This window comes from Cottoperca gobio, chromosome 12 (assembly GCF_900634415.1).
Source record: "Cottoperca gobio chromosome 12, fCotGob3.1, whole genome shotgun sequence".
Taxonomy (NCBI): Eukaryota; Metazoa; Chordata; class Actinopteri; order Perciformes; family Bovichtidae; genus Cottoperca; species Cottoperca gobio.
Genome location: NC_041366.1, coordinates 18,100,566 through 18,125,322, shown reverse-complemented (window position 1 = coordinate 18,125,322; position 24,757 = coordinate 18,100,566). Strand labels below are relative to the sequence as shown.

General features: G+C 40.6%; 1 protein-coding gene across 1 annotated transcript in view; it reads right to left on the bottom strand.

The window, feature by feature from the left end:
- Positions 1-22,647, bottom strand: part of pde8b (phosphodiesterase 8B) — a 34,204-nt gene extending 11,557 nt beyond the window's left edge. The window contains 12 exon segments of the mRNA XM_029445080.1: positions 385-462; positions 650-701; positions 2,739-2,793; positions 2,886-2,974; positions 3,064-3,204; positions 3,723-3,801; positions 4,266-4,354; positions 4,660-4,717; positions 5,777-5,836; positions 8,030-8,220; positions 13,653-13,709; positions 21,886-22,647. Of these exon segments, the coding sequence (XP_029300940.1) occupies positions 385-462; positions 650-701; positions 2,739-2,793; positions 2,886-2,974; positions 3,064-3,204; positions 3,723-3,801; positions 4,266-4,354; positions 4,660-4,717; positions 5,777-5,836; positions 8,030-8,220; positions 13,653-13,709; positions 21,886-22,167 (1,231 nt within the window). The 5' untranslated portion in view covers positions 22,168-22,647.
- Between the last annotated feature and the right edge of the window lie 2,110 nt (positions 22,648-24,757).

The following is a 24,757-nucleotide window of genomic DNA, read 5'->3' as shown; positions in this document are numbered from 1 at the left end:
AAAAAAGGAGAGGAAATGAGGGAAATGTAAACGTGGAGCAAATGTTAATACAAGAGTCATGAAGGAGGAGAAGCGGAAGAAGGAAAGTGGTTTGATTGAAGAAGCAGACAAAGCAGCACTCAGCTGAGATACCTGGAAATAAGAGCAGCTGTATCAAAGTGAGTTAAAGGAGCGAGTAATGTCATCAGCCCACGACATCTCTCTTTGCCATCTCCATGAGTCCGAGTGCCAACCATAACACAGTCTGGCTCTTCTCCAATCCGCTCCCCTTCCTCCCTTTGTGTTCCCGTTTTCTGCATCATCTTCCATACAGAGCGGCACAAACTTTGAGCTCCATTCATTCAAACGTGAGGCTCAAATAAAAGCAGCATTTGTGAAACTTACCATCACTACTGCGAGAGCTGATCGATCTGGCATCGATCGAATCTTTCCTCCTGTCGCGGTGACGTAGAGAATGGCACTCTGTGGAGGGGTAGAGGGAGGTTATTTAATGGTTTAATGGTTATCTGATGGATCCATAGCTCTGAGATGTAACGACAAACATCTAAATCCTGCTGTTCTATAATTATCTATAAAGGTTTAAGATAAAACAACATGTACTTGTCCAATGAAGAGACTCAACATGTTTTAATGTGGTGCGGTAAGTTACCTGACTGAGAATGTTCCCCGCTGCATCTCTCCTCCTTGTTGAACTTGTGGACCTGACAGACGGAGAGAGCAGCAGTTGATTAAAGTCGCGGTCTGGACGACCACCGAGACTCAACGCTGAGTCGCCGTCGCTGTGAGGAACATAATCAGCCTAATTTCCTGCTCCTTGAAAGCAACACGCTGGCGAGATTACTTCTTTTGATTAAAGAATTAATGTGAGCCAGCAATTTAAAGTTCTTTGTAGAAAAACTTTGATCTAAACAACCCATCTGTTCAGCCATCAGCAGATTAGCCCAAAACAGAACGTTAGAAGTCGACACTGAAATACCAATTTGTGAGATTATGTCCAATTCTGACAAAAACATTCGCTATCATCTAATTAAAAAACTTTTTCCCATGTTCGTAATAATACTTTGTCATGCAGGTGACAATGTGTGCAGCACATCCTGTTAGTCACACTGAGGTTATGTAGACATGGATAAGTAGAGCCGCTTTAATCCGGTTAAAGAACATTTTCCTCACCCACTGACTCACCGTCCCGTTACATCTTGCTGACAGTGCACTATGCACAGTTCTGTAAAGGTGAACGCATACAAACATATTTATTCTTGTTTAGAACAAATTATTTGAAAGTAGTCCCTTAATGTCAGTTACATTTTTTGACTCCATGTAACGCACACAATTGCTTGTTTTCACAGCCCCCCCCCTCTCTAAATGTCGCTTGCTCTCACGTCTCCACTGCGTCCCATACTGAGTAAATAGGATTAAGACAGTATAAACACTTCTAATGACATACAAGGCAGCCAGATTTAGCTGGCTGTGTCTTAATGGGCTTCTTGGGCTGCACAACACAAACAGACATCTCACAAAACATCTTTTGAATGAACTCGACTAGAGCTGGGGAGTAGTTGAGATTATGATGGCCCTTTAATTGAGAGGGAAAGACAAACAAAACTGACCCTAAACCTGTTGTAAGTCTGGAGTGCTTAGACCAATGCTGCCAACTAAACAACACGATGAAATGGAAACCGTGGTCCGCAGCCAAACGTCTGGGTGGGAATACATGAGGAATAATGTGTGGTTTTAAGTGCTCAAAGGGAAAATGTCATACGCAAGGATACAGTATCAGATCAGTGCTATCCTGAAAGGACCTCTGTAGCCTTAGGGTTGTCAAATGGATAATAGTGTCTCAGTGAAGATGCATGCCTCAAAACACGATTTAACATCAAATGTCAGCGAATACTAAACTTTTGTTCCTACTCTGCGTCATAAAAGGGGACACCCTGGTAACACCAATCAGCTTGACACTGCACGATTCAGGTCGTGGGGATGACTTCCGAGAATGGGATCAGCTGCTGACATGTCAAAGGATTCCCAATCCCAGGCAGGAATGAATGCCATTTGGCTTTGGCAGGCAGACGCCAACGTCTGACTCACCTTATGTCCACACGATGAAAGCGAGCAATGAGCTAAAGCTAGTCTCTGTGCAGCTTTGCCTGGGGGTATAAATAGCCCTGGCGCCTGGCTGCTAGCCCTCCCAGGCATTAGCGGGGGATCCTGGTGCTTAGCTGTAGCTTAGCATAGTATGACGTTATTGGCCTGGAACCCAACTGAGAGCGGCGACACACACCTGCTCCAGAGTAAGTGTGCACGGAGCTGGAAGCCTGCGAGGCTACATATCCTGTTGAAGTATTTCAATCTGACACTTACAGCCCGCAGTTCATTTGAAGTATTTATGTAACACTAACTGCCAGCAGAGTTTGCAATCTGTGTCTGAGTCCAGTTTGGACTCAATCATTCATTTCTCCAGCAGGCTTGATTGGGCCAAGCTGTGCTGTAGCATTAAGCCTGCTGTTCAAGATCCACAACAGAAAGAACAGCTCACTGTGACCTTCACAAGTGGGCTTATAAGTCTTTAGCAAATTAGATTTTGTAGCGTCATTTTTTCTCCAAACAGCTGCTATTAGGCTTGTAAACTAGGGATGGTCAAACCTCTACTGCTCTCTCTCATCACGGAGCACAGCGTTTCATCATCACCAAAAACAAAATCAAAGTAATTAGGTGTGTTATATATGAATTACTTGACTCACCTGGTTATTGTTGTCAATATGAGGTCTCTTGATGGCTACAAAATGTCGAATCTTCCTGTTGAAAGCGAGATAAGAGTCCGTCAGTAATTCTGATTTCTTGGAAATGCAAAGCGAGCACTTGGGTCGGGTGGACTGATCTTAGCTTACCCTCCTTGACCGATGACGGGTGTTATCTTCACATGTTGTTGTATGCTGTCGCCGGACTTCTTTCTGGCATAGTAAATGCCCTGCCATTCCTTCAGAGACAGCAGAAGAGTCAGACAATGACACAGTGTCGTCTCATCTCACAGAAGGATAGAGGGACGGACGGATGGGTCAGACTCACCTTTCCTTTTTTGATACAGGTGTTTATGGTGTCCAGCAGGTCCGCTCTGTTCTTGTCGCTCTTGGGAAGTTCGGTCAGTTCCTTCCCGATCAACTCCCCCTTGTGGTAGCCCATCATCCGCTCAAACGCTGGGTTCACGTACTGGGACAAAAGCAGGAAGACGTAGAGTTAAATGTTATTAATACTCCAAAGACCAAACCAAAACAAGGAATGTATCCCACTGACCAAGAACTCTGTCATGTTCCTTCATTACCATGAATACACACACACACACACACACACACACACACACACACACACACACACACACACACACACACACACAATTTAAAATGGATCCCACGTTTGTCATCCTGGTGCATTTATTCTGAAAATAGTCCCTAAGAAATGCACAATTAAATCCTGTTTGAGTCATGTGTACTGAAAACTACTATGAGAAAATTAAACTATTTCACTGTGAAAGATTTACAACCTCAGGAGTGACGCAGACAGGAAGTCGGGGAGTATTCAGAGACGTACCCGTGTTTGGTTTTGGGGTTTTCATGGTATTTCTTTACACTAACAAAAGTATAGAATATGAGCAGCCTTATCCTTAAAAAGGAAATGTTTGAGATGTTGCTTCTTCTGTCTCTGTATATGAGCGTGTGTGTTATCCCCACCTGTATTATGTGGTCCTCACTGGTGATCTCCACAGCCTCTTGGCAGTGCTCCAAAGCAGTGAAGGCAGAGTTACAAGCTCTGAGGATCAATGAAGTTAGTTAGTTTATTTCATTTGATATGTCCATCACAGTAGCATTAGTAGACCAGATGCAGTGTTTAGTGTTAACGTTAGTTTAGAAGTATTTCAAAGTACAGGTGTGTCTACAGGGGTATTAGGTGCGAGAACAATGTTTTCCACCCAGCTCAATCTTAGTTAAGGTGTTTGAAGTATCAGAGTCCAAACAGATAAAAGAGATTTTATCTAAACACTCAGATTTATGTAGTTTTATACTTTATTTGAGCTTTTAGTCCAACAGACGGTCTGATGAAGGTCTGATAGACCAAAAGTGCAACACATCTAATAAAAACATTAAAATTGTGTTTTTCAATGTAGTTGTTAGAAAGCTCATCCACAGATCCTCCAGTACCAACACCACCTTTTAAATGTGTGTATGTTTGACTGCACGGTATGTTTGTGGTTAAGAGTTTTTCCTCTGCTGTACCTGAGTTTGAACTGGCAGCGCACTTCTCCATGTTCAATCTGTATGAGCTCATTATAGCAGGCCGACACATTGCTGTTCTCCACAAACCTCTGGAGGCCAAACAAGGTTAAGTGGTGTTTGAAGGAGAAAGAGAGAAAGAGAGAAAGAGAGAGAGGAGAGCGGAAAAGTAAATGAGTCAGGATTTACTCAGTAGTGACTTGTTTTGCAATCTCCTACGTCATTTTCACAGCATCCAACGCAGCTGACAACAAGTGTCTCCTTCTAAAGCGGCGACATGCTTCTATTTTAGTGTCTGAAGTGTCTTCAAGGCTCAATAAAAAGCATCCTTCAGGAACCAGGATAACTCATTCAGTCTGCTATAAACACACAGTCACAAGTGAAGAAAAGGACGTACTCTGCTAAATCCGGCACAGAGGAGAGGAAGAACAGATGGCTCGTCCTGGTCAGCCGGTCTGTACAATGACAGAAAATAATCATTTCCATCCGCAACCACAATGATTTTGCAGAAACATACAAGTAGCGGTCCAATGAGTGTTTTCATCCAAAGATCAAACAGTTTTGGTTATTTCATGTGACACTGATGCGTTTACTTTTTGCTCTTTTCCCACTGCTTTCAAATGGGCGGGGCTTAGTTGGAAAAAGGTGATGGTAACTGATGGTGCGCAAAATAACATTTAGGTGGGTGAAATGACCTGTAGCCCAATAATGTGGTAAATGTGTTATAATGGTGACTCCCACAGCACTGTTTTCATTTCTACCCTTTAATAAAACAACTCTTACAGGTGTTTTTCCCACATTAAAAAACTACATATTAACCCTTTAACACCTAAGCCTCAAAATGTCCGCATGAACTCTTTTGCTTATTTTGACTATAAAAAGGTCAGTAAATGTCCTGTGAGTAAGTGCTTTTGCCCATTTATCAAGAATACCTGGAACTTTCAATATCTGGCAGTTATTTAAATTTACTGCATGTTATGAGAGTGTATTAACAGTTTAAAATGAAGAGAAACACAAAAACGGAATTTGATTTTAGAAGTTTGCTGAACAAAAAACACTGCAATTGTACATGAATAAGAGATTTGGCATGTTACATTTGAAGTTTGAAATGTATACAACTATTTACAGTAAAACATTTTAGTCTTTGTCACATAAATGTGCAAAAACAGGCCATAAAATGTAAACTATATACAGGCGTTTTTAAAGGGAAGGCTGTAACTTATAATGTGGAAATTGGAGGAAGTGTTAAGTTTTCATTCATGGTTAAATTTAACATCGTCATGGGGGAAAACGGCCAAAAGGAAGGTCTGACACGACTCTTGAAATGGACAGTAGCTGAGTTTTTGAGTGTTAAACTCTCAATAAATACTACCTGTGTTTTCTTCTTTGATCCTTTTCAGAAATATACACTTAAGATTTAAAGCCAAGCCAAGATTTTAAGGCATAAATCACACAAAACACAGAGAAACAGGGAGGATTTTAAAGTCTACAAAAAGGTAAAGAATCAAACTTACTTCTGTGGCAGGACAGCCAGAATAACTGTGTTTTCGGAGGGCTTTGTGGCGCGAATCAACCTGGAAATGAAAAGTCAACAGGAGTTCATTTCATCCACACGTTGAGCTCATGAGAAGTGTCTTGGACTCAGGTCCAGGATAAATATGTGGGCAGATTGGGGGTGATGTCATTACCACAAAAGAAGGAACAGAACGTTTCTGTGCTTTAAAACAGAAACACCAAACACAACATGTGATTCAGAGGTTCGGCCACGAAGCCACACTGCTGGCAGGATGTACGGGAAAGTGTCCCGGGTGGGGGGGGACAGTGATGGAGGATGAGAGGAGGAACAGAGGGAGTAGATGATGGCAGAGATCATCGTGGGGGTTGTGGAAGGGAAAGAAAAAACAGTGACGAGGAAAAGGAGCGAGGTAGCAGCTGCCAAACTGTGGTAATCAGGAGACGGGAGAGACAAATGGATCTGTTCCTGTACTTGCGGTAATAATGAAGCACTTATAATAAATCAACTCCACAAAATGTATGGTGGTGCGTCCACGAACTTTGGATCCAACAATAACTTCAGCCCCGAAGTCTGCAAAACTCATGACAGAGATAAACACAGAAGCAGTCTTAGCAAAACAATAATGAGGAATATGCACCAGCTGAACACCACAACTGAAAAGCACGGATGTTAAGACATAAATAAAAGGTCTTTACAGAGCTTGTAATGACGCCTGGAGGGTATCCACACAGCATTAAGAAAACCATTCAACACTTTGACCCATGAGCATCCCTGTTTCAATGCTCCTAACACAAGTCCTCTGTTCGTAGACGTCAAAAGGCAGAAGAATCCAGCTTTTTAGTAGTCATTTGTAATAATCAGAGATAAGATATTGGACTGGAAATACTTCCTAAATAAATCTTAGAACGGACCAGTATTGCTAAAATGAACTTAACTAACACCTGGCAAGAACAAGGAAGAAGTTATTCTACAATCAAAAGAGGCTTCTGAAAAGTGGCCAGGGGCAAGAAAGAAAGAAAGAAAGAAAGAAAGAAAGGCTTCTGTGTGTGTACTACTCTTGGTTCCCCTGAGCTAAAATCCAGCTTTCACATCAACAAACAAACTCACAATCTGTAGTTCAGGTTCACTCGAGTGCCAATCTACTAAATAGCCACTTGTGAATTGTAACATCCAGCGTCCACTGCTTCTTCTTTTTTAGAGTAAAACACTGAATTGAGCAACAATTAGAGCACCAGACTACAGCAATTCAATGTGCAGCTTCAAGTTACAGATATCTGCAGTGCCATTGAACACCAGATGGCGCCAACGAGCCCTCCAATGCAGTGTCCCGAAGCTTTTTACACTTCAGCTGCATTAAGACTGAAATCTGGACATTCTAGTATTTCACAGGTTGAAGGTAAAACCTCATAATTGAAGTATTGCTTGTTTTTGTGGAAGTGAAGTATTACATGATCTTTGTTGTAAGAAATGACCTGACCCTTTCAAACTCTTTGTTTAATGTCAAACATGCATGGTGGTCTGAAAACAGCAACAGAAAAGAAGCCATGTTGCTGTGCCAGTTACACTTCTTTGAAGAACCACAGAGGAATTAGGTGCGTAAAGGAATATGTTGACTTTTTGGGAAATACGCTTATTTACTTTCTTACCAAGAGTAAGACGAAAAGATTGACGTCAGACTCTGTACGGTAAAAATTAAGCTAGCAGATGGTTAGCTTAGCTTAGCTTAGCATAGAGACTGATAAACTGTCTTCGTCCAAATGTTCGTAAATGTCTAACTCATGACACAGTACAACTTAAGTTAACACTATTTCTTTGTTGGACATCTGTTGATTAGAGAACTTTAGAGGCGTTGGGAGATATGGAGAAAATATAACGACATTTTTGACCTAATACTTTGATATTGTGACTGTAGATTGTAGGGTTGACCATTGGTGCTTTCACAAAACTACTTACACAATGACATTTTGAGAAATAAAGCACCAGTTCAGAAAACTGCATCACTTTACTGTTATGCAACTTTTAAAACCAGGAAAAGACCACGCTTATGCCAAATGACCATTTCCAAAATCTAAGACAATAACTAGTCTCGTACCACGATATTGATATACAATCGTTATACTCCCCAGCCCTACCGGAAGGTGGATGTTGCTACATCTGGACAGAGCCGGGCTAGCTGTTCCCTTTATGTCCAGTATTTGTGCTAAGCTAAGCTAACCGGCTGTGCGGCAGCAGAGACACAGGTAAGGCTCACCTGCAGACAGCTTCAGGCTCAAAGTAGCGCGAGTGGCGTCCATCGATGACTATGATCTCATGGTGCTTGTCCAGGAAACACTCCACGGCAGAATCGGGCGTCCGTGCGATGTTACACCTGAACCCAGCGCGGTCGCAGGCCCACCAGAAGGCATCGCTCTGGCTGTCCTCCTTGGCGAACACCAGCAGGACCTGAGAGGAGACGAGGCAGGAATGGACGCCTGGGTGAGATAGTGCTGCTACTACGGTGATAATTATAGGATATCTATGTTAGTAGGTCCTCACTACATTTACTACTCAGACAGGACATTCTCCAGAACAGCAGACATCCGAGAACCAGACTTCAGCTGGAATATACAATTCTGACACCAAGGCTCCAGTACGACCAAGGTTACTGCTTAATACAGGAACTGATCTGTCGACCTTCTTTAAAGAAAACTTAAATCTGCGATTAGATTGAGAGCAGAGCTCAGAGATATTTAACCCTTTTGAGCGTGGGCTATAGTTCTATGTGGGGAATTGTATCCGGAATATTCTTACTTACCAGTACTATTCATAATGAGTGGATTACTCGATGAATGGATGAAAACCACAAGCATTTAGTGTAATTTATATTATCAAGAGCTTATCAGATGTCTTAAAAGATTAACATTTAAGGTTATGAATACAAAAAATCATACGTTTGATATTGATTAATGAGATGAAGTAACAATATTCTGCTGACGTGGTTGAATCTTGACCTTCCTTCTTTTTTCTCAAATATTTCTTTGGAAACATGTATTACGTGACAGCAACAATATTTATGGTACAAAAACATGTTGTTTTCCAGCCCACCCCCCCTCTCTGTCTCCTGCTGGTCAGTCATATTAAACACTGCAACTGGGTGACTCCCCCCCCCCCCTCCCTCACCAGATGAACAAATACATTTAAAATAACAAAACTATAAATCAAAAATAAATAATTTACAGTAACGCAAGAATCCTGTTTCAGTTTGTATCTTCTCTCTGAGAACATGTGGCTTTCCTCCCACAGTCACGTGACAGACGCAGCTCAGGGGATTTGAAGACTATGAACTGTCCATAATTGTGAGTGTGTTCATCCATCTGCTTGTTTCCCCTGTGATACGCTGGCCGCCTGTGCTGGGCGCCTCAATGCCTTTTGCTCATTGCATGCTGGGAAAGACTCCAACTCCCCCCCCCCCCCCACCATAACTCTCAATAGGGGGTATTAAAAAACAACAGATCAAACAGACCTCATCATATAAATGTCATGTCTTCTCTCGCTGAATTATTCCATCAATATAAAAACTGAGCAGCACATAATCACAACTGAAAGCTGTGTTTCACACCAGCAGACGTGGAGCCTGCAGAGCGCAGACTTTTTGATCCCACACTGTGTTTTGACCACAAACACGCCAGCCACCTTTGGTAAAGTGGTGAGGAAATACAACACAGGAAGAGACACAAACAGTAGAGACACGTGCACACACACACACACACACACACACACAGCTGGGATGCAGCCAAAAGCAACAGTACTCAGCTTTGCCTCGCAGCAGCATCACCTCTTGACTCCCTCTAAGGACAACAAAGGATAGAGTGACAGAGGGAGAGCATAGAGGAGCAGAGAGAGAGAGACAGAGAGAGAGAGAGAGAGAGAGAGAGAGAGAGAGAGAGAGAGAGAGAGAGAGAGAGAGAGAGAGAGATAGGGAAAAGAGTAGACGCACACTTCCTGTATAGTTTTAAAATCAGTAAGACAGTCTTTCTATCCAAGTAGTCCTCCACACCTGGAGATAAGACGGACTGGAGTCTAGAAAAAGAACAGGTGAGAACGGCAAAAGAAGATGTAAAAGAGGACAGAGGGAGAAAATGAGCTGGTGTTGGTGAGTGCTTGTGAAAGTCCACAGTCTTTGATCCCGTGCTGGCTTGTGTAACCATGGCACTGCTTTGTGTGACCATGGTGCGAACATGTGAAATTCCACACACACAGTACCCAGTCGACCCTGGGACGACGCCGGCTGCACAGATCTCTGACCTGCTACCCAAATATGTCACCAGCGATGAGCCTGGTAAGAGGCGGAGATCTTAATACCCCAACTGAACACATTTAAAACACATGGCTGCACTCCATCACAAGAAGGAGTCACCTGGTGACAGCGTCTTTAAAGTAAACATGCTTTAAGTTTGTAGAAATTCCTCTTCACAAATATATTTGTATGAAGGGTTTGTTTTGTACATGGAGAACAAAACGCTGTACAACCTGACAGGAAGAGACAAAGATACCTCTGAGCTACAGTTTAATAAGAGAAGAAGAAATCAGACGTCATCGGTGAAAGAAACTGAAAGCTTAGCATCAAAATGTGAAGATTAAAATAAGAACATGTTCCTGTTTCAGTGTCATTAATACAGTATATACATGTAGCGACACAAACAACACGGTCACTTCCTGGTTTGCATGAAAACACAGTACAGTTAGTTGGCACGGAGACTTATCCCCGACGGCTGCTGCGAGCTGACTCACATTTTCAGAGTTCAGAGGTTAATCCGCCATGTTTGCACATGAACGTTAGGAGATTCCCAAACACAGAGGGGGTGTCATCGGGCTAACACGCTTTGAGGACTTTATCTGTGTGAGAGCGTAACAGAGTCTGAGAGTATCAGAGTTTATCTAAAGGAGAGCAGTCGACATAATGTGTCAGGATTTAGCTTTTAATGCTGTTATGCGACACGTATCAATAGGGCACTTTATTTAAAATGTTAGGTATAAGCTCATTGACCTTAATTTGTGGTAGTAGATTCCAGGAAGGTGCTGCTGGTGTGCTCTGATTTATGGGATGTCTATGCACGGTGCAAGCGCTGTTTTTCTAAATGAATTTTACCTGCAAGTGATCGACAACGTGCAGAACGTTTTAGGTCATTTTACAGTCAGATTTTGGGTCGGATGCATCTGTTCAATTAAAATATTAAGACATTTAGACATAATTACTTTTCTTTACTGTGTAATTTATACATTTTGTGTGCTTTGTGATAAGACACGTAAAAGTCCCAACTTTATATCAACAAAAACATTAATCAGCTGTAATTTTGATAAATGATGAATCACTTTAAGTCAAGTTTTAAGCAAAACAACAACAAAAAAAGCCAAAAATCTTTGGGTTTTGCACTTTATTCAATAAAACAATCAGTTTAAATATGTTAATTTGGACTTTAAGGGATTATATTGGGGATTTTTCACTGTTACATACAAACATTATATTGAGATTCAATGATTGATAACTCAAAGAGTCGCTGCAGTAAAAGCTGGTAAGTGGATCTTGATTTAAGATTATTTTGTATATGTAAAAACTGTACTGTATCATACTTTACAGGCTATAAAGCACTTCAGATATAAATCAAGCTGTTAACCCGTCAGCACCCAGCCCTCCTTTGCATCGTTAGACCCTTGCAATGATTTGGCACTTAAAGTGGATTTATTGCATTGTTGGAGTGCCAGGATGCTTCAAAGGTTTCAGTTGTTTGCTCTGCATTGCATCTGGAAGATCTGCTGGATATTTAATCAGTTATTCGTTTGGTCTATAACATGTGAGAACAGTGAGAAAAGGTTGATTCAAATTGTTTAATTAAAAAGATATTCTGTTTAATACCATAAAAGAGTCAGAAAACATGTTTTCACTGTTTTAAATGTTACCTTAACTAATAAACACATTGTACATTCTTTGCCAATTAATAAGCTCTATTAATTGATTAATTGACTAGTTTCAGCTTTAATAACATGTTCATATTCATGTCATTTTTCTTAAGTTAAAGTAGCAGAATGATAAAACTTTTAGATTGTTCAAAAAGATATATAAACACCACAGCGACATGTGTGAGAAATATAAAAATGTGTGTTACCTTAACGTATCTGAGTAATGAACGAGTGAAACACATGAATCACTAGATAAACTGAAGGCGGAGGTTTCTGGAGAGCTTGAAACTCTCCAGGGCTGTGAGGCAGAAAACTCACTAAACATATATATATGTAGTGAGTTTTCACTATAGTTTATATATATATATATATATATATATATATATATATATATATATATATATATATATATATATATATATATATATATATATATATATATATATATATATATATATATATATATATATATATATATATGTATAGTGCAGGGAGTGCAGCAGGAGGGGGGCGGGTTAGGTCATGGATCCAGCAGAAGGCTGGAGGTACAACTTTGGGAGGGCAGTTTAAGGGCTTTATTAGACAAGGTCTAAGAAGGCTTTTTAATAAAGCCCCTGGTCCCTCCACCTGCCTGCACGCTGCCACAGATTCCTGGTGCGATGCAATTTGGCAGAGTGAATAAAGAGGTGGAGAAGGGGCAAAGGGAAAGAGCAGGATACTGTAGCTCAGCAGGAACATGCCAGGCCTCTCACATCACTGCACTGGAGTAGGAACTGAGCTAAACTCAGAAACCCTTGGAGGTTGGACAAACCAGCCCAGCACAAACTCAAGCAAATGTAGTCAAAGCATCCAATAAAGCAGATGATTGCTGAGGTAAGGACTGGCAGAACAGAGGAATGCTTTGTCGTACCTGCAACCAGCTGGTAACCTGCAGCAACTCTTAGTTTCTTTGTTACATAAGGATAAATCTGACCAGCACATGGCCTAATCCCTAACCAGAGGATGAGTACAGACAATCCCTGACTCAGCCTTACCTAACCTTGCAATATTCCCAAATTCTTGAAGGGCAAGATCCCAGCAGGACTGACACCACAGATGACGGACAACAAATACAATATTCTCTCAAAGCCATGCATGCACACTTAATGAAAGTATGCTCAGATCAACACAAAGGTGCTACAATGTAATACGGTTTATACTGTGGATTCCACTTCTGGGACGTTTTACAAGAAGACGCAGAAGATTCAAACTATCCATAAGTTATACATTTTAAATCCACACAACACAAACTAGGGGAGAAAGTCTTTAAAGGATCGGTTCTGAATTTTCAAAAGGAAGATATCTCATACAGTTTAGTGTTGAAGTGTGGTTTTGTTCATCATTAGTAACATTACAATCACTTATAAAGGGATCTATTCATTAATATTCAAAGTAAAACCTTGTTCAACGTTCACATGGGCACCTGACTATTGTTTTAAGACAGAAAAGTGTGAACCTATTGTTTAATATTGTAATATTATCTTATGTAAACATCCTCCTACAATATAACACAGGCGGTGGATCATATTAAAGTTAACGAAACCATTTCAAACAAACTTAAAGCAAAGTCCCATGAGTATAAACAGTCGTGTTAGTGGAAATGATTCCAGCCTTTCAGGAGACACAATGAGGTTTTCTTTGTCGCATATCATTGTAAAGTTAATCTTTGGGGATTATTTTATTTATTTTAAATGTTTTGGTCGAACTAAACACGACATTTGAAGACGTCTATCTAAGTTGAGATGGGTTTTTGACGATTTACTAAACAATTAATCATAAAAAAAATCTTCTGATTAATCAATAATGAAAATAATCTTTAGTTGCAGCTTTAAATTCAACCTGGTCAATAAAGTTACATAGAAATTAGGATTTGTTTCCCAGATGTTAAAGTCTCTTACCTGAATGGGCTCTTGAGTCAGCTTCATGGGTCCTACACATTCTTCTGTAGCTGAAACCTGCAGGCAACAGATGACACGACATGTGAATCACAAACAAAACACAAAACACACACAAAGCAAAAGAAGCTAAAAACACTTCTTACCATTTTACCATTCATGTCCAGAAGCATATTGGCATATTGCTATTATCTTGCAGGACCTGTCTGACCCCTCAACACCTTTAATCTCCTCTCTTACTCCCCTCTTTCAGTTTTAAGAGTCCAGCAATAAGACAAGTGTGTCCTCGTAAAACAGCAGCAGCCTCCTGAAGCAACAAGTATCAGTACATCCGGCTTCTTCCCGCTTTAGATTGCCTCTCCTGCGCTGTAGATGTGGATATTCACATGCAGTATTAGCCTCCCAGAATGGAGCTGTCCACTGCAAACCTCTTTAGAAGGTATTAGCAGACAGACACAGATTGAACTCACTTGCATAATCCTGCTGCAGGAGCATCACACACTGAGCTGCATATATGCAAGTGTTTTCCTTCTGGGGAGCTCCAGCAGGCCTCTTAGCGAATAAGCAACTCAGCTACATGTGCGTACACACACACACACACACACACACACACACACACACACACACACACACACACACACACACACACACACACACACACACACACACAACACACACACACACACACACACACACACACACACACACACACTTTAACAAACAATGAATCAGCGATGTACTGTATCATAGTGGACACCACATTATCTCTGCGTGTCATCCTCAGGATTTACCCATCAGGTAGGGTTAGGGTTAGGGTTAGGGTTATAGGGTTATTTTGGGGCAAATTCTGTGTCGGTGAGTAATTTCTCTCATTGTGTGGTTTATGCGGCCAACGTGTTCGTAAACACACACTCATAACCCACGTGGGAATGTTTAAGATTAAAGTCTCTTTCCATCTGAAGAAACATATCTGGAGGTAACCACAAAAAGAGAGAGGAGAGACAAAGGAAGAAGGGGGAGGGGGATTTCAGTTAATTGTACTGGAGGCACGAGCTCCATAATAATGCAGGCGACGCACAAACTCCCCTCAGTCCCTAAGAAGCCGCTGTATGACTAAAGCGGTGAGGTAGACACGAGTTGGTGACTCAACCACACATCAGTAATTAGGCTGAAAGGTGGACAGGCTTCAACCCACATCCAGTCTCCACCAGCCACTAACGTCATTAAGTGCTTTTGGATGCTACAGACGAAGAAAAAGACTAATTTTGGTTCAAATATATCTATGTTGCTTCAACAGAGATATTTAAAAAAGTGCAGCATTTGAGAGCATCAGTGTTGGGAACATGATGCAAAACACAAACTGCACTATGACTATACTGGGCCATGTGACCTAATATGAGTCAAATGTTTGGCAGTGATCCTGATTGAGTTACTTCAAAAGCAAGGTCCCTTTCTTATGCAGATTTTAATATTTCTTTGTGTATGTGTTTTGGTAAACCTCAGTCCCCAGCAAGAGGATTCTTTTCATTGTACCGAACTTGACTCCTAAACCGGGGTATGAACCCAACTATCTAAGCGTCCATCTTTCTAAAGTGCTGAAGAAGCCGAAGGAGACAGAACGTCCATCTAAGCACTTTGTTGTCGATTTGGCCCTCACGCCACAATGGTTTGTCTCCGAGCGCAAAGAGATTCTTGGAAGTCTGAGCTGGAATCAGTCACATGTTGTCAGTGATCACAGTGAGGTCTGACGAGGCAAAACAGAAGAGGTCAATCCAGTAAGAGATGAGCCAAAGGAGTCAGTAAGAGAGACAAGCAGCATCTGGTGGTTCAGAGTCGAAGGCAAAAGGCTTGAGATAAAAAAAAAAGACTGAGGGGACTAAATCAGTGTCGAGTGCTCCGGTGACAACAAGAAGCACAGACTCCAAAGATGTCAGAGGGGGGGGGTTGAGGTTTGGCTTCATGAGAAAATGAGAGATTGTGTTGCACTTGAGGACGAAACAGCCAGATGTGAAACAGAACAGGAAGGAAGGCGGTGGAAAAAGAGAACACTTTGGAGAGCGATCAGCCAGTGGAGTTAAGACTACGATGGAGGAAGTGCTCCGCTACTTCAACTCTCACAAATTGGAAAACCTCCGACTTAGATCTTCAACTAATTGCTAACGTTATAAAGCTTTTCTTGTCGTGGCGCTGCCTTCCTCTCGGAGTCGTTTCCGCTCATGCTATTGTCTTTGTTTTTGTGAAGCACTTTGTAACGTTGGCTTTGAAAATGTGCTGTATAACTAAACCCTTAATGACTTACTGGGGCCCAGGTACATCATGTCATTGCATATACTGTATACACATTAGGACACAGATTAAACATCGCTTTCATTGTGCCCGCTCGACCATCTCATTGCAGTTTATGCTTCGGAATGCAATAAAGTTAACAAAGTTACAGTATGTTTAATGTAATCTTTCGATGGTTTTTTCACTGTTTACAATGATGTTGGATTACAAAGATGACAAGTGAGTTTACATTATGGCTGGAGAACAGAAATAAGTTGTTTACACTTATAGGCCAATGTCCAATCATTGTGAGTACGTGACAAGGAGGGGTGTATAAGACTTCAACTTGTAAGTAACTTTGAAACTCAACAGTCTGTTTACAAGTCAGGAATGATAAAGTATGACGTTATTGTGGCCGGGCTAAATCTTATGATCCTATGCATTAGGTCACTTTCATCTGTATCTGAACCACAGTTATTAGATTTATTTTGTATATTGCCAGATAAATACCAAGCAGTCGGCTTCCATTGTGTAACATTACTCATCAGTCAGCAGTAGGCCTGGGAGTTTACGGGAATCACGGTCCTTGCAGCAAGGATTGGTATCATCTGCAGTGCAGGTAGCCGTCTGCAGGTCAGCCTCAGTCTGCACACTGCTACTGCCCTCTTCTCTATCCTTTAGACTTCTTTCCACAAGTAACAATGAGCTGATCACCTCATAGTGTTACATGTGTTAAAGCTTGGGCAGGTAACATTGGAGGAGCAAGCAAGAGCAATTCGGATTTTTTTTAATGATCACACTGAAAAACGCTCAGCGATGTTGCCAATTATTCAAAGCCACTTCCCCAAAATCATCATGATGAACATGTTCGAGCTGTGATGAAGAGGTGACCTGTTGATGTTAACCCTTTTGTCCATTGGCATGAACAATACAAATATATTGTTGAGGGTACGTACTCACAGTTTCACTCCTTTTTCAATGAGTAACCATTAAATTCTGCCTGACTCTTTAAATATTGTATATTCATATTTGATATTACATGGGGAAACTTACTCCTTGGATTTAACCTGAAGTCACAAGTCTTGGTGTTATCATAGACTCAGATCCCACATAAACAAGGTGACAAAAACATCATTCTTCCACCTTAGAAATATAGCTAAAATTAGACAATTTCTAAATCAAAAGGATGCTGAAAAACTAATCCATGCTTTTATCTCAAGCCGACTCGATTACTGTAATGCACTCTTTACCGGCCTCCCAAAAACAACAACGGAGAGACTTCAGCTCATCCAAAACGCTGCAGCGAGGCTGCTGACTAGAACCAAGAGGAGAGACCACATCAGTCCAGTGTTAGCCGCTCTACACTGGCTTCCAGTAACTTTTAGTATTGACTTTAAGGTCCTCCTTCTTGTATACAAAGCCCTAAACGGAACCGCACCAAGTTACACTGCCAACTCTCTAATCAACTATGTGCCCCCAAGAACATTACGATCATCCACTACTGGTTTATTAGATGTTCCCACAAACATCCAAAAGAAAATTGGAGATGCAGCCTTTAGCAATTATGCACCAAAGCTATGGAACACTTTACCTGCAGACATTAGGGAGGTAAGCTCGCTCAATATCTTCAAAAGTAAACTAAAAACATATCTTTTCACTTTAGCCTTTTAATAGTGATATTTTATATCTCTTTACTTTAGCCTTTTAATGGTGATATTTTATATCTCATTACTTTAGCCTTTTAATGGTGATATTTTATATCTCTTTACTTTAGCCTTTTAATGGTGATATTTTATATCTCTTTACTTTAGCCTTTTAATGGTGATATTTTATATCTCTTACTTTAGCCTTTTAATAGTGATATTTTATATCTCTTTACTTTAGCCTTTAATAGTGATATTTTATATCTCTTTACTTTAGCCTTTTAATGGTGATATTTTATATCTCTTTACTTTAGCCTTTTAATGGTGATATTTTATATCTCTTTACTTTAGCCTTTTAATGGTGATATTTTATATCTCTTTACTTTAGCCTTTTAATGGTGATATTTTATATCTCTTTACTTTAGCCTTTTAATGGTGATATTTTATATCTTTTTATCTTAGGGTGCCACTTTAAACTAATTTGCTTTCAAAATATGGCTCTGACAGTTTAAAAACATTTACAAGAATGGTGTGATGAATGTGATTTCCCGGCAGTAAGGTCATTAAGTACGGCACAGATAGGGAAACTATGATTTCCAATGTTATTTTATACTATTTTAATTCTGCTATTTTATCTGTTATTTTAATTCAGCTATTTTTATACAATTTTAATTCTGCTATATTATACTATTTTAATTCTGCTATTTTTATAATGGTACTTCACACTCATTTACATCAACACTGTGATTATTGTACTGTAAATGCTCTTATTCTCTCTAATCTTTTACTAATTGTTATGTTTTTGCTGTGAAGCACTTTGGGCTGCAATTCTTGTATGAAAGGTGCTATACAAATAAAGCTTATTATTATTATTATTATTATTATTATTATTATTATTATTAGGTGTTATGCATTGCATGAATCTGGTTTGGATCACCCAAACGTCCTGCAGCATCTGAATTACGGGAGTCGCGATACACCGGTGTCGTGACATCCCTAATCTGAATGAGTCTAAAGTAATTAAATCAACAGTTTGAGATGCAGAACTCACTCAACCACCATCGCCCGGTACAACTCATCACTCGTATGCACCACATTTCAAAACTACCAAAAAAGAGCATGGAAGCATGACACATTCAGACTATGCTCCGGTGAGATAACATGTAAGTAAACACACACCTACAGGAACTTCATCACATGTAAACAATTGTCCCAGTCCAACATTCAAACTATTTTCCACTTCACAGTCTGGATGACATTCCTGCTCTCACATCCCCCTCCTCTCACATCCCCCTCCTCTCACATCCCCTCCTCACATACCCCTCCTCTTACATCCCCCTCCTCTTACATCCAACACTCAGACGCTGAAACTAAAAATGGCAAATTCTCTTCATCATGCATGATGAGCAGTTTAACTGTTACTACTGAGCTGCTGCACGGAGACGTCAGTCAAACTGTAAGACTGACTGTAAGAAAGTTGTTTAATAGCTGGATCTAGTTTAAGCCTATGTACTTGCAAAACAACGAATAACTCTAAATGTCAATTTAATAAAATCAATAAGAACTTACACACAAAATGGATCAATTTACAGTCAGGCTGTCGGCTACCAAACACTGACAGCAGATTCTGAAGCCCGCTCCAGCTAACAAAGGTCTGCATGGCCTGAGCAAGGCCTCTTAGAAGTGGAAGTGTAGCTTTGATAGGTTGAGGTTGAGTCCCGCCCACTTCTGACGCGGCAGGATGGAGTTAGAAGCAACAGATTGTTTTGAGTTTTCCTCACATTACAGCTTCCACGACCGTGTGTGAGAAGATACAGTACGGCAATGTTTTCCTAAAGCTAATTGTTCCCTGTTCACACTAAAACAGATTAAAATATATTTAATCTGAAGAGCGTTTTTATAATGAACTCCATCTTTAGTGGGGAAAGTGTGAGTTTAGTGAGGGAAACTTTGAGAAACAGCTGATGTGGACGTACGTGTATCTCTCTAAGGAATAGTCTGTTGTCTGTGTGCAGGCCACCAGCACCAGCTCCTTCCCATGGGACTGTTCACACCCTGACACACTGACCAGAGGGGTAAACAAATTCCTTGTGCATATACACACACATATGCACACACACACACACACCGGAGCATAATCAACACTCTGGCAGTTTATCAAGATCCTGCAGGGGAAGGCAGATGACAGCTGACAAACCAACACGCACACACACACACACGCACACACACACACACACACACACACACACACACACACACACACACACACACACACACACACACACACACACACACACACACACTCTAAACTACTGATATAAATCTATAAAAACATATTAATTTGCTTAACCTAAATATTATAAAGCTATTAATTTAGGTTGCTGATCCCTATTAGGGCAAGAGGAGACAAGTATTGGCCATAAATGAATGAAATGTGAGAATTAAACAGCCTCTAAATGCTAAAAGCTCAGTCCAGAGTTATATTAATAACATAACATTAAAAAAGAAAATCCACAAATGTCAAAAAGGTCAAAATACCCTTTTTTTGGTCCAAAAGTAAAGTTTAGCAAAAGTAAAATAAAAGGTTTTAGATTTATAAATCATATATTATGTGTTTGTTTTGTAAGTCTAGGTCTGAATGGGTTAATCTAGTCTGAGGGTCTGATGATCATCTGCTACACTACTTCTTAACAAAACCAGCTATATCCTCTGGGGATCCATCATAAATATGAAGAAGTATCTGTTCACATGCTCCCTCATGAGAGGGATCCATCAACAAGTTCACAAATAATATGAAAGGATGTGTAAACAGCAAGTTTATGATCTGTTATGGAGGTTCTGAATCCACTAACTCTGAATGAAAGTGTAAAAAAGTCACTATTATACTTATTCGTGTGGAAGTTACTTAATTTTCCCTGGACAAGACAAAAAACTCTTCACTCAAGGACCACTTATTAGCTTTTTCAGAAGTTTTCTTCATCACAAACGTTGTCCGTGGAGGAAGACCTTGAGATAAGGTTGAACGTTTTGGAAAAAGCTAGTAAGTACACTTTGAGTTAAGCTTTCTTTGACTTTTACAAGTAGCATCTCCCATGATGAATGTAAAGAGTTATTAACTAAATAACAAACTTAGTTTTCACTTCACGGCCAAATGATTTCGTTTATTAGGTTAACAGCTTATTAGGCTTCTCTTGTGCCAAATGTGTCCCAGTTTGTTAACTTCCAACTTTCTCTCAGTACCCAAAACTGTCCTGTGTGGTGAACTGATTTTTTTTAGGGAAGAACACAAGTTGTCAAACCACAGATGCTCCTTTGACTCTTGGCCCTCAGAGGCACACGCTCTGTGCTTTGTTGCTTAAGAACGAACCAATTGGATTTGCTGATCTGACAATATATTCTGCTTCTGGGAACCTTTCCCTCGGGCTGCAGGGCTGTACTTTGAGTTAATAAACATAGTCTGTAAACATGCTTTTATTATAGCACACATACTGCCTCAAGAGACAACTGATAGAGAAGTGCAAAGAAGGGATTATGGGACAGTTTCACCTCCATTTATTATGAAGTACACCAGCAACACTTATTAACGCTGCTCTTTATAAATATACAATAAATGGCTTATTACTTGTTATTTCACTATAAAGTAGCAAATATACGTGTTTATTAACATATTTGTTCACAACAATAACTTCTCCTCCAGCACCCACAAGTAGACAAACAGATAATAAATGACAATAAAGTAGTTATAATATATTTTTTCGTAGTTATTATTGTTTACACTTAAATATTTCCTCATATCTGCATACAACTGCATTACCGTGTGGTATACAACATTTATTACAACCTACTATATTGCATGTAAATGCTAAAGTAAAGTGTTACTGTTTGGACATCTTTACAGAGGGAAATGGCAAAGTCCTGTCAAGGATATAGTTTACAGTCAAATAAGTCAGATCCATGACCAACTGCATAACATTTGTATTAATAAATGATGAATTATGTTATCCCACCTGTCTGCCTCTTTGGGAACAATCTTGAAACAACTAGAGTAGCACTGGAATAACGCTTCATATGTAATACATGATATTATCATCCCTGTCCCACTGACAGCTGGCTGCAGGGAGGGACTGATACAGAACTGAACGAGAGGAGACTGAACGAACTAAAGATCAGAAGGCTCAGGCCTCCTCCGGTAACAAACAAACAAACACACACACACACACACACACACACACACCGATAGGCCTCCTTCACGTGTGATTTCCACTAACGACCCGGTGGTGATGCTGTGACGGTGCCAGCACACCGTGGTAGCTGCAGTCAAACTGTACCTTGACGCTGGTGTGGCTGGTCTGCGTCTCGGCCTCGATGCGGATGTGTCCCCCGCTGTTCTCCTTACGATCCCGGCACGAGTTGTTGCGCGAGTGGCGGCTCTGGTAGGTGATGACGGAGGGGATGGTCTCGGCCGCATCGGTCTTGATGAAGAGCCCGTGTAGCGTGGCCGCGGTGCCCTGAGAGATGGTGGTGGTCTGGTGGGGGGAGTTGGATTCGTCTGAGTCTCGGCAGTAGATCACCCCGCTCTGAGAGACGTGGATACTGGGAGCGCAGCCCATACCTCAGCGACGCGCCTCCGGAGTCAGATCCCAGATAATAAACACCGACACTTGGGTACCACCTTCCTGTCGTCCACAGCTGCCTGCACACAGGCTGCTGTTTTCTCCGGGCATCGGCTGCGGGCTCGAATCGCTCTCTCCTCCACACACCTCCGTTAGAGCACATTAAGGGGGGCCGGGGGGGGGGGGGACGTGAGATGTTGCTGATTGTTTAATTCATGCGTCCCGTCAATCCGGTTCCTCCTCAGCCTCCGCTATTGCAGGATCTTGGATTTCGACATCATATTCAGGACAAAAGGTGTTTCATGCTGTAATCTAAACCTCGCTTGATGGCATGTAACACCCGCGTGCGCATCTATGAAATTACCCGGACTAATGAATGCAATGAGTAAATGGACTAAACCACCTGGCTGCTCTTCATCACGTCTTGCTTCATATCCGGCTTTGTATCTCCGCTCATCTTCTGTGGCATGCTCGCATTTTCGGCCTGGGGAGAGTAACTGGCTTTATGAAATCTCTTCTGTGTCTCTACTTGAGTTATTCTGCTTGCAGATCATTGGCCACGGTCTCTCTCTCCTCTCTCCCCCCCCCCCCCCCTCTTTTCATCACACTAACATTATATCACTTCTTTCCCTCCATTATGACCCTGTTATCTCCCCGGGTGCCGTGCTCTGACTCCAGGGGTCATTTCAAGCCTCACTATGCTGAATTAGACATAATGCTATAAAGAAGTAGGCTAATTGAGGCTTGATAAAGATACTCAGACTTTGCTTTCCCAACATTTTTGCAGCAGTCTAACTTAGAAAATGCAGTTTATTTGTATTTGAATCCAACTGTTTGGTCTATACAGTGTCAGCAAATATAAGAAACAGATTCCTCCAGCAGGGAATTATATTGATTTGCAAGTATCCCTTATAAATCTGGTTGTTTACGAGCGTTCATCATTTCCAGAACCACAAGTCGATGTCTTAAATTCCTTGTTTTTGTCAGCAGTCAAAAACCCGAAGACATTAAGCTAAATATCATATAGCATAAAGAAAAGCTTTAACCCTAACCCATCATCAAGTGAGAAGCTGAAAACAGAGAATGTTTGCTTGAAAAATGACTTAAAACAATAATTTGATAATAAAGTAGGCGATTAATAAACTGAGTTTCAGCTCAATGACCTTAAATGATGGTTCCAACACTAATAGAAGAAATTGATTATTTTACTTGTTACATGATTTATTAATACATTTATTGACGTACAACTGTTCTTTATTCCATTATGACGCCTCAGGAGGTATAGTTACACATTTTAAAAACAAAAGAAATGCAATATAGAACATCTTGCAATGGGATCACACTAGTCACGACGCCAATTAAAGGCCAGGGCGTAAAGTGGGGTGGGCCACTTCCTGCCCCCTACTATCACGCCCATCTTCGCACTCGGTATTCATGTTGACGATTAGTTGGTCATCTGCAACTATTTTGTCATAATCACCTAAATATTTCTTCTTTGTGGCAGATAAACAATGTTTAGGTTGCCAGGTTGTGTCCTCCAGGACGGTGGAGCCAGGCTGAGACCTTGTCAGGATCTTCTTCAGTTTATTTCTGTGCTGCATTAAGATGAAGGCCAACAAGTCATTCACCTAACTGATGATCACGTTAGTAATTAATAGGCTTTTATTTTGTATTAAACGTCACCTGATAAACACCCTGTTAACTACCTGCTCAGCACCAAACTTAAAGACTTAAATATTTGCCTCAGGAGTTGGTGGAGACCAAAAAAGAGCTAAAATGAGAGTGAATATTGGTCTTACATGACTTTAAATAAATGGTCTTTATCTCCTGAATGAGTTCCCCCCCCCCCCTAACATGTATAAATGCAGGTTTAATTATGTTGTTGCTCTGTTATGTACTTGCTGTCTAATTCTCCATTAAGTATACATGTTAGTAAAAGGCTAACAAAGGTCATGGGTTGCCAGTTGTGGAATGTAATTAAGTACATTTACTCAATACTGTACTTAATTACAATTTTGAGGTACTTCTACATTACATGAATGTTTCCATTGTTATGTTTCTACTCCACTACATTTTAAAGGCAGATATTGTACTACATTTAATAATAGCTACTTTGCAGATTCAGGTTTATTAAAAACCACATATAAGTTAACAAATACATGATTAATAAATGATTTATTATCCATTATTAAATCGAGTTACACTGTATAAACCCTTTACAAAGTATGCCTTGTTATAAAGTGGAGCTTGGATGATCTAGTTTCTAACTTTAGAGCCGTTACATATCTTCTGTACATCACAGGGAACACTGGATCACCTTATTAAATGTAGACACATAATCTGTCAGGACATTAAAGTGTGTATTTAACTACACACTTATTGTGCGATGTTTTCTATCCCGAAACAAGTTACAAAAAGTACTTTAGCGCTGCATGTGTAAGAAGACCAGGCTAGAAACCAGGTTGGGATTTTAGCAAAGCATTTACTTTCAGTGAGGAGTCGGAGTTGATCCTTAAAACGGTATACAGTAGTGGAAATATCAAATTACATTTACTGAAAAACTCTACTTAAATACCTGTACTTTACT